This window comes from Lactuca sativa, chromosome 5 (assembly GCF_002870075.4).
Source record: "Lactuca sativa cultivar Salinas chromosome 5, Lsat_Salinas_v11, whole genome shotgun sequence".
Classification (NCBI taxonomy): Eukaryota; Viridiplantae; Streptophyta; class Magnoliopsida; order Asterales; family Asteraceae; genus Lactuca; species Lactuca sativa.
This window is the reverse complement of record NC_056627.2, coordinates 149,346,978-149,357,676: the sequence shown is the minus strand read 5'-3', so window position 1 is coordinate 149,357,676 and position 10,699 is coordinate 149,346,978. Positions and strand designations below refer to the sequence as shown.

Here is a 10,699-nt window from a genome sequence, read left to right as displayed (position 1 = left end):
GAATTTTGATGTAAAATGATCAAAAACAATCCACTAATCTAGTTAACCCGGTGATCTAATGGACCCCAAATGGTATATTGTGTATGTCATCGTTTAGAGGAGAAAAGTGCGAAACTTATGGTTATTTGAAGTGAAAATGACTTAGGAGGGTAACTACCTCTTATCCGTGTTCACATATTGGCAACTTCTTATTTTTTGTACATAAGAAAGCAACTAACTTGTTTTAACTGTGTAACATCCCAAAAATCATGAACAAAATTTTCGTTTTTAATTTAATACTAAAACCATAATTGTCAAACCATTAATTTAATACTCCGGCATCGGGCCCCGCCCGGCATCAGGCCCCGTCTGGCATCGAGCCCCGCTTGGTATACAGATCTATCTCTCTTAGGCCCCGCCCACTAAACACATGTAATCATATAACATGCTAACACATAAAGAAACATACTCTACCAGATCACTGTCCTAAGAAACATACTTTGCTAATAATGAGATCGGAACTTCGTCCGTACTCAACTAGTTCCAGCCAGGGCTTCAGCAGTGCAAGGTGAGTCTCCTCACTGTGTGAATGGGTCTAAGGTCACAATGTCAGCCCATGTAGTTTATGAGTAGGAAGACCCGGGGGTTAGCCCTAGGCATTGTATGCTAGTATGTTATTCCAAACCAAGGTCCGATGTTGGACGGGTGCCCGAGGAATGTTTACATGTTAGATTATACTTGTTGTATGTGTGATACTTGTATGTGCCTGGTAAGGAGGTGAGTGTGGGCGATGTCCCATATCTCATCACTAGCTGAGTACGGACGATGTTCCGTATCTCATTATTAGCGGGCGGGGCCCGGAGACAGGCGAGGCCTAAGAGAGACAGACCTGTATACTGAGCGAGGCTCGATGCCAGGCAGGGCCTGATGTCGGGCGGGGCCCGATGTCGAAGTATTAAATTAATGGTTTGACAATTATGGTTTTTGTATTAAATTAAAAACGAACTTTGTGGTCATAATTTTTGGGATGTTACACAGTTAAAACAAGTTAGTTGATTTCTTATGTACAAAATATAAGATGTTGGTAACATGTGAACACGGATAAGATGTAGTTACCCTCCTAATTCATTTTCCCTTATTTGAATAGCACCTTTTAAATTTTTAAGAAAAAATTGCTATTTTTTATAATTTTGTCCTTTTCCCTAAGTAAAAAACAGTACTACTATAATAAAAAAAATGTATCCCCTTTTTATAACAAAGATAAATGTTACTATTTGTCACAATTTACTATTCCAAAAATTCATTTATTTGACCGAGAGCCGTTCTATTATATGCCTCATGTAGTTTGTTTGCAATTGCTCTCGAAATAGTCTCCGGCTTCAGCACTCTCGAGTCTCGAGTCTCGAGTGTCGACCTCCCCTCCTTTTTGCTTCCGTCCCTATAATCCCTCTTTGATCCATCTCCCCCTGTTCATCACTGCAGCTCTAAACAATCCACACACCACGATCATCATAATCTCAATTCCAATTTTCGAGTAAGTTCTCACTTTTTTCTTTATTTTCTGTTAATTTTAATGCAAACCCATGTCAGTTCTTGAATTCGTTCGCCAAAAACAGTAGTTTTCTTCCGAAAGTCAGCCTCTTTGAACGAAAATGCAACAAAGGGCTATTTCAATTGACAATTTTTTTTTAATCGGCTTTTAATTTATGTTCTGGGACAGCGTAGAATTTTCATCAGGATAATATCATATTCCAATGTCTTTTTCTATTGCTACCTACTTTCGCATTAGATTCAGTAGCTTGTTAGAGGGGAATTATATGAAATAGGGCGAATTTGTAAAAAAGTTGGATTCAATGGGGGTAAGCCTCATATCCATTGCTTCCTTTATCAAATTGTTCTTCCTGCATTAAGTCAAAGGAAAAACCCATATACACTTTGACTTTACTAGATTAAGTCGTGTGTGTTCATTTTGTGTGTTTGCACTCTAATTTCTTCTTTTCTCGACAAACATACTGTAATCATAATTCATAAAGATTGTTAATTCTTGTATTACAGTGGATTTTGAGGTTGATGATGATGTGAATAGCGAAGTATTATTAAATTCCACTGAAATACAACCCCAAAAAGGCGATGAAGATGACATGGCGATGGTAGGATGTTCCCTTGAAGAGGTATTTCACAACAACCATGAACATGATATAAAAATCGATCAAGATGAACCCGAAAGTGGCACGATTCCATTAGATGGGTCCCACAATGTGATTGAAGAACCTTATATTGGGCAAGAATTTGAATCTGAAGCATCCGCACATGCATTTTACAATGCATATGCAACAAGATTAGGGTTCTTGATTCGTGTGAGTAAGCTTTCAAGATCAAGGCGTGATGGAAGTGCTATAGGAAGAGCTCTTGTGTGTAACAAAGAGGGTTTTAGGATGCCAGATAAGCGTGAAAAAGTAGTTAGACAAAGGGTGGAAACAAGAGTTGGTTGTAGAGCAATGGTTTTAGTTAGGAAAATAAACTCGGGAAAATGGGTGATTACAAAATTTGTGAAAGAGCATACTCATTTGTTGACACCTGGAAAAGGGCGTAGGGATTTGATTTATGATCAATATCCGGTTTGTTTACTTCCTAATTTCATCTTCTTGTATGTTGTAACCACTTTTAACAAGTTAATGATATTGCAATCTTTCATTTTTTTTTTTTTTTGATTTTCAGAATGAGCATGATAAGATCAGGGAATTGTCACAACAGCTAGCAATTGAGAAAAGAAGATCAGCAGCCTACAAAAGACATTTGGAAATGGTTTTTGAGCACATTGAGGAACACAATCGCTCGTTATCAAAAAAAATTCAAGAGATTGTAAACAATGTGAATGCAATGGAGTCTAAAGAGTTTGAAACTTGTCAAAAATAAGTCAAATTCTTCATCGCATACAGGAATTGTGGAGTTTGGATTTTGGGTGTTGGTTGTTTATTTGCAATTTTGCTTGTAGATGTTGCATATTTTTCAACTTAGTTTAGAAAGTGTTTTCTTCCTTTCATATCTTGAAAGACTTGTGTACAAGTGGAAACCTTATATAAGTAATTAAAAGGGTAAATTCGTTTGTTTGTGTATTAAAAGGTTAAATAAAGGTTACATCTAACTTTCTAGAATAACAAACAAACAAAATTAATTAAAACCTTCATGTTTCACTAACATGTTTTCTATCATGCAATACACAATACATAGCTTTTTTTTTCGCCTCATTAACTCAATTCATAACATGCAAACAATCTCAAATTAATTACACATACAAGTACAAACCTACTACAACTTAACCTTTACTTTCTCCAATGCCCATGACACGCAATCCCGCAACTTACACATAATTCCAAAATTACCCTTTTCCATGCTACCTATCAACCACTCATAATCTACCAATGCCGAATCCGACAAAGGCTCCAAAAACTCACACTTTTTTAAAATATCAGGCGGGGGTACTCCCGCAATGAGGTTTGTATCAAGTTTTGCCTTGTTTTTTCCAAGAATTTCATAGTCAAAAACATGGGTGGTGTTGTTGTTGTTAATATCAAGGGCCAATGGCGATGCGCCAGCTGTTACCTCCTTTTGAAAAGGCAATGATCTTTGAGGTTGTAAACAGAAATCTATCCATTCATGGATAAGTGGAGATGGCCCTCTAATTCTCCCTCCAAGTTCTTCATTATCCACGTTTGAAACAGATGGTATTGCCTATGACCAAAAAAATAAAAATAAATTAGAGCATCCTACTTTTATTTCTTTTGATTACAAGATTTTACATCCAATTTTTTTTATTAAGACACTGTACTTTAAAAAGCTACGTATAGCATTGTGGTTTTACTTGATTTTTTTTTTCTTATTAGGACATTATACTTTTGAAAAGGGCTTTTTACATGAAAGTCCTTCGATTTGTCAAGTTTTGTCGATTTTGTCCTTGTGACAATTTTTTGTTTGTTTATGTCCTTCAGTTTTCCAAGTTTTTTCATTTTTACCCCTTAACAACAGGTTTCCAAGTTACCATGAAATATAATTTGCAAAAAAACCCTTAAGTTTATAAATCTTTTATGTTTTTACCTTTAGTATATTTTTCGTATCGGAAATCTCCGATAAAGTCCCAATATTTTGGGTCACTTTGCGGTTTAATCCCAACATTTATTTTTTGTACAAAAAAGCCCCGATTATCCAGTTTTATACAATAATCTGTCATTTTCTGTTGAAAAAAAATAAGGATTGTTTCGTTAATTTGGGCAAAATATAAAATAATCGGGACTTTTCTGTTCAAGAAAATAAAAGTTGGGATTAAACCATAAACTGGCCCAAAATATTGGAGCTTTATCGGAGGTTTCCCTTTTCATATTATACGAATTAAGGGTTTTTTTGTAAAAGATTTGTGAACTTAAGGGTTTTTTTGCAAATTATATTTCATTGTAACCTGCAAACCTACTATTACATGTAAAAACGACAAAAATGAATACTTAAGGACATGAAATTGGTAGAATTGGCTATATTTTTCAAAGTAGAATGTCATAATGGTAATAAATAAAAGTAGTTTTCTATTATTAACAAGTGTAAAAAATGAAAAGTGGAAGTAGATAATAAGAATATATATAATACCCATAAATCAGCCCATAAACTAGCTCCTGATTTTGGAACAATAACAGCAACGTCTGACATGCGTTTGGCAACAGGAATAATGTCACTACTCCATCCAACCGCTACCCAAATGTCACCAACACTGAATGCTTTTAGATAATTTGCACTGTCAAATAGTCGAACCTACACAAATATATAAAAAGACCATTTTACCCTTCTGTCTAGAATTGATTTTGAATTAAAAAAATAATAATAATAATAAGTATTAATTTAACTTTGTAAATGTGTATAATCATTTTACCCTTTTGTAAGTGCTGTATGAACAAAGATTGATTCTTTTTTAGACAGAATGAACGAGTCAATGACTATTTTACCCTTCTGCCTAGAAGTGAAGCTAGGCAGAGTCAATGACTATTTTACAACTGTATGTGACCATTTTACCCTTTTGTAAAATTGACTTTTTTAGATTGATTCTTTTTTAAACAAGAGTATATGACCATTTTACCCTTTTGTAGTGTTGTATGAACAACAACTGATTCTTTTTTTGACCGAACGAACAAGTCAATGACTATTTTACCCTTCTGCCTAGAAGTGATGCTAGGCAAAGTCAATGGCTATTATATAAGTCAATTGACTTTTTTAGATTGATTCTTTTTTAAACAAGAGTATATGGCCATTTTACCCTTTTGTAGTGTTGTATGAACAACGATTAATTCTTTTTTTGACCGAACGAACAAGTCAATGACTATTTTACCCTTTTTCCTAGATGTAATACTAGGCAAAGTCAATGACTATTATACAAGTCAATTAACTTTTTTAGACTGATCCTTTTTTAAACAAGAGTATATGACCATTTTACCCTTTTTTAGTCTTGTATGAACAACGATTGATTCTTTTTTTTGACCAAACGAACAAGTCAGTGACTATTTTACCCTTCTGCCTAGAAGTGATGCTAAATAAAAATGCCTGTTCATTTAAATGTTATAAATTAATATCTTGGTAAACGACATATAAACGTGAGTGTAAATGACCATTTTACCATTCTGTCCTATCCCTGTTAAAGATAAGAGCATCATAACTACATGCCTTTATTATAAACTAATCAAGATTTGGCTTTATTTGTGATACCTGTTTTCTAAACACATCAAGTTGATTCTTCACAGCATTTCTCCCACCAATAACTTGAGAATCAATGTCACTTGTATTATATGAAGCTCCCATGTATTTCAAAACTACACCAATAACCTCTCTTGGAGAATCCACCATTCCAATCTTCCCACCAAGATCACTCCGCCATAAGTCCCCCCAATCCTGCAACAAATAGCAACCTACTTTCATTATTACCAAATTATAGCATTCTACTTTCAACTCTTTTTATTAGGACATTATACTTATATATATACTATAAGGAGGCATAAAATATAATGTAGTTCATCAGAAATAACCTGAATAGGAGCCAAATTACGCTGTTGAAATTTGGTTTTTCTGTAAGCTATTACCATGCTTCCCCATCGATATGGAACACCCCATATTTTACCTTTAGTATCTGATTTTCCTTCATTATTCCTGCGCAAATATACCTGAGATTATTTTAGGAGAACCCTGAGATCAATAAAAATAACTATAATAACACAAAGTTAGAAGAAATTATATATTACGGGTTCTTTAGGCTATGATTTTTTTTAGCACCAATCGGAGTTGGTGAAGAGAAAGAGAAACTACAAAAACTTTTATAGAAAAATCACAAATCAGTGTGAGGAATAAGAATATCATCACAGGCAGCATAGATTATAGGGATGAAAGCAAGAAATAGCAATGTACTTTCATTTAGATGTTTATTATAGCATCCTACTTTCATTTCTTTCTAGTTTCTATTACAACATTGTACTTTCAAAAAAAGAAAATTCTTATTAAGGAGTTGCACCTTTAAAATTCTACTTAAAACTTTTCTTGTTTAAGACATAATACTTTGAAAAATCTACCCAATTATAGCAGGGAAGATGTGTTGCATTTAGATGAGATTGCTATGATTGGTGATGTTGTAATAGGAAGAAATGAAAGTAGAATGCTTAGTAAATAAATCAATGAAAATATATTACTATGTCTTGCATTTAACATGATTTCAGAGAAAAAAAAAAACAAAAAGTACAATCCAATGTATCTTACCTTCCACTTGTCACTTAGTGTGTGGAACCATTCTTGATCATCAACCCCTTGTATGGGTTCTATTAGTTTCTTGCTAATTGCAAAATTGATCCAGGTGTCACCAAGAGAAACAAGATCAGCACCCAAAGCAGATTTAGAAGTTGTCTTTCCTTTACCAATTGTTGTAGAGAGTTCAGAAAATATATCCTCAAGAGTTGCACGAAATTCGAGACGAAACTTCACTCTCTTTCCTTGAGATTGAATAAAATTCTGTGGGACAATAGAATAACTCAAGAATCATGATTACAATCTAAGTATGTTGTCTTTTTCTAAAAAAAATCAGTTATCTATAATGGGGAGAAAAACAGGATATAACCTTGATCCATAAAGGAGGGACTGAGTTGCGAAGAGCAACAATTCTCAAGGGAACAGTTAGAGCATAAGTTTTTGATTTGTAACTCTCAAACGCAGCTTTCAGTTCTTCATTCTCATCTTCTCCATCATCTGCAGTGTCTATATTGAGGAGTGTTATTAACTTATTAACACAACATGCATAAATTAGAGAAGATGATCCCAAAAATTTGGGCATTTAACACTTTTCTACTAACATCAAAACAGATTCTCCTTCAAAGATGGTTAAGAGGAAGCTTCATTGTCCTAGTACATAGAGAATTAGTTCCAAAAAAATGAATGTGTTTTCAGATTTTTAGAGCATATCAACAAAACTAAAACCCCAGTAGCATGAAGAACATAACGATATATTGATTAGCTTCATAAATCCTATCGGAAGCTAGTCAAAACAGATGCAAAATGACATTAGATATCAAAAGACTTTCTTTTAGGTTTGATTGTTCAGTTTTTCACTTTATTTGAATTCCAAAACGTTCCTTTATTTTGTCTGAATCATGAAGCCATATATTCATCTGGCATTTGAAGTTTGACAAGCAATTGTTTATGATCACAACTTTGTTTTCAATGATCCAAAGAAATAAACACTTTCTTCGTCGCAATTCACTTGGTTAAACTACCTTGAATCTAGGAACTCATACCTAATTGTCAAATTTGTGTCTGGAATAACAATATGATGCCAAAATCAATAAATGAAGCAGATAATTTACAAGCCGTGGTCTCGAAAAGTGAAAGGAAGAAAAACCTTGAACTGGCTGATGGTCGACCAATGTCTCGTCATTGAGGACAGCAACTGCCGGTGGAAGACGACCGGAAGTAGCAGCGAAGCAGGCGGAGCTACGAACTCCACCCAAGGTGAGAAAGAGTAGAGCAGCAGAAGTGGCAAGTGCGGGAATCAGATTGCCTAAATTTGACGGCCGTTGTTCGATGGCTGACGAATGTACGGTGAGATTCCGGCGAGAAGATAAAATTGAAACGGATACCGGCGGGAAGTTGGAAATCCGGCGGGGAAGGAGGTAGAGGCTTTGCGGGGTAAGGAGGAAGGGATTGTTGTGGTCGAGAAGTGACGTATGCAACCTCGACATTTTTGTGTGTTCCCTTTGTTTTCGACGACTATACAAAAGGGGTGTCTTTGCGAGTTCATGACTTCATGTGAGTGGACTCGGTGTCTAACGCCTTGTTTCGGAGTTTTTTTTTTTTTTTTTTTGTTAAGGGAAATATTGACGGAAGCAAAGGGATGGGGAGAAAATTTTTGAGTAAAATTACATTAATTGTCCCTAGTCTAGGTGTCAAAATGTATGTTTAGTTCTTATTTTTAAAAATTAACTCGGATCGTCCCTATATTATTACTTTTTCACTTGGACCGTCCCTGAAGACATAAAATGACTATTTTGCCTAATATATAAAATTTTTATTTTATTTTATTTATTTATCATTTTCTTATTATAAATAAATAAATATTTCCACCACCAACCACACCACAACCCACCCCTCTCTTCTTCCCCTCCCCCTCCCCCTTCCCCTTTTGCTCTTACGTTCCCTGGAAACTAGAACCATCGCAATCATCAACAACACCACACTAATCGTTGTCTTCCATCTTTCACATTCAATCACCATTTCCAATAGCCATTCAATCGAGCGTAGCAATCTGCACCATCTCCAACAACGATTCAATTGAGGGCACCACTAGAAACGCCGGTATCATTCAATCGAGGGTGGTGGTTGGAAAAGTCATCTGGAAAACTCTGAAGATCATCCCATCAAACCCTAAATTGGTTATATCTCTGTGGATCTGCACTTCATCGATCTGTACAATGAATATTGTCTTTCTAAACACTTATGGGTAATAATGTCATAGAAATGCATCACTCCGTCGATCTGTACGGCCCACCGCCATCACTGGTCGGAAAATTCATCTAGTACACTCATATTCTCTCAATCTTCTTATCAGTTCTTGTTTTGGCTGTTAAAGAAACAAGATGCTGATTTTGAATCTGAAATTGCTTCCCCCCCCCCCTTTCTCTCTCTATCTCTCCCTCTCTCTCTCTCTCTCTCTCTCTCTCTCTCTCTCTCTCTCTCTCTCCCTTATCATTAAACTCATGTAGATCTTGCTTTCTAGTGGTTGATTTTTAGTGGATCTAGTTTTCGATGGTGTTTAATTTTCTTGGTTTTGAATCGACCTGCTTCATTTTGAAATCAATGTGTTTTGATTTGATTTTCTCAAATCGATCTACGTTTTATGTGAAAACGATCAGGTGGTGGCGGAATTAATGTAGACGGTCGCCGGAGGTGAGAGTCATCGGAGAAGGAGGGCATAAGCGCGTTTGAGAGGAGGTAGACATAGGAGGTGAATGGTCACTGGTGGTAGAGATGCAACGAAATGGCTTAAAATCTTAGTGGGTGGCATATTCTTTTTTTTTAATTTTAAATAATAATAAAAATATTAAAATAAATTCATAAGGGCAATATAGTCATTCTATGTCTGTCAAAGGATGAAGCGTGTAAATTTAAACTAATAAGGGATGAAACGTGCAAGTTTAAAATAAACAAGCGACGGTCCGAGTTAATTTTTGAAAATAGGGACTGAACATGCACTTTGGCACCTAGACGATGGACGATTCGTGTAATTTACTCAAAAAATTTATTTATTCCATGTTCCCGAGTTTGAAGGAAATCAAAGTAAAATTTTTAGTTTATGTGTTCCCGAGTTAGGAGGGAAAATTAAAGAAAATTAAAAGATTACAATTTTACCCTTATTTACACATCATGTGTAGACATGTAAACAATATGAATAAACTACAATGGAACTCAAAATCAGTCAAAAACTTTTAATCAAACAATCAACTAATGAAATAAACTAAAGTCAATAAAGAAAAACTAGAAAATCAAAATTTTATCTCTTACAAATGAAGTCCAATGCAAATTACTATCCTTGATAAAAAAAATCCCATAAAACCTCAAGATATGACTCATTTTTTAGCTTCACTCATCATCTTTCTTAAAAAGATCTTCCGCATCTTCATTGAAGAACTAAAAATTGTCCTAGCATCGGCTTGATTACGCGACAAATATATAAAAGCATCTGCAAATTCATCGACATCCAAACCCATAAACTCTAATTCTTTCTCGATTTCCTCACCTGTATAGTCACGAGATTTGTTCCCTTCCCTCATAACATCAACGATTTCTTTAATTGTTTGCACAATATTGTGTTCAAAAGATTCTGGTTGAGGTTGAGGTTGAGGTTCAGGTTCAGGTTTAGGTTTAGCTGCTACTTCATCTTCATCTTGAAGTTTTCGTTCTAGTTTTCTTTTTTTTACTCTTCAGCTTCTTGGCTATAGAACTCCCATCGGGTGGAACATCCGTTGCTGACACTATTTGAATGTCCTCATCAACATCTTTGCTTTCGTTCTCCAAAATTACCTCCTTATTTGCCATTAGTTCATCCACATCAGTATTTTTTTCTATTTTAATTTTTGTGGATTGGCTTAACCGGGCTTTTTTTTTCTTTTGATGTTTCCGCTTTTGATCCCGATGCTCTATCATCTGAAAA

The 10,699-nt window shown here is 35.0% G+C and overlaps 2 protein-coding genes across 3 annotated transcripts; one reads left to right on the top strand and one right to left on the bottom strand.

Annotated features, from left to right (window-relative positions):
* The first annotated feature begins 1,315 nt into the window (after positions 1-1,315).
* On the top strand, positions 1,316-3,101 carry LOC111884492 (protein FAR1-RELATED SEQUENCE 5). Its single transcript, XM_023880808.3, has 3 exons — positions 1,316-1,513; positions 2,035-2,597; positions 2,698-3,101. Coding segments are annotated over exons 1-3 (762 nt in total). The 5' UTR covers positions 1,316-1,512; the 3' UTR covers positions 2,896-3,101.
* Positions 3,102-3,240: 139 nt separating this feature from the next.
* On the bottom strand, positions 3,241-8,300 carry LOC111884490 (uncharacterized). 2 transcript variants are annotated; one of them, XM_023880807.3, is made up of 7 exons: positions 7,892-8,300; positions 7,115-7,242; positions 6,760-7,008; positions 6,039-6,173; positions 5,722-5,904; positions 4,615-4,776; positions 3,241-3,711 (listed from the first exon to the last, which is right to left on the bottom strand). In XM_023880807.3, exons 1-7 carry the CDS (start codon positions 8,229-8,231, stop codon positions 3,289-3,291), a joined length of 1,620 nt encoding a protein of 539 aa, XP_023736575.1. In that variant the 5' UTR covers positions 8,232-8,300; the 3' UTR covers positions 3,241-3,288. The 2 variants fall into 2 exon arrangements, with proteins under 2 accessions (XP_023736575.1, XP_023736574.1); XM_023880806.3 differs by having other exon boundaries at positions 7,115-7,251; positions 7,892-8,299.
* Between the last annotated feature and the right edge of the window lie 2,399 nt (positions 8,301-10,699).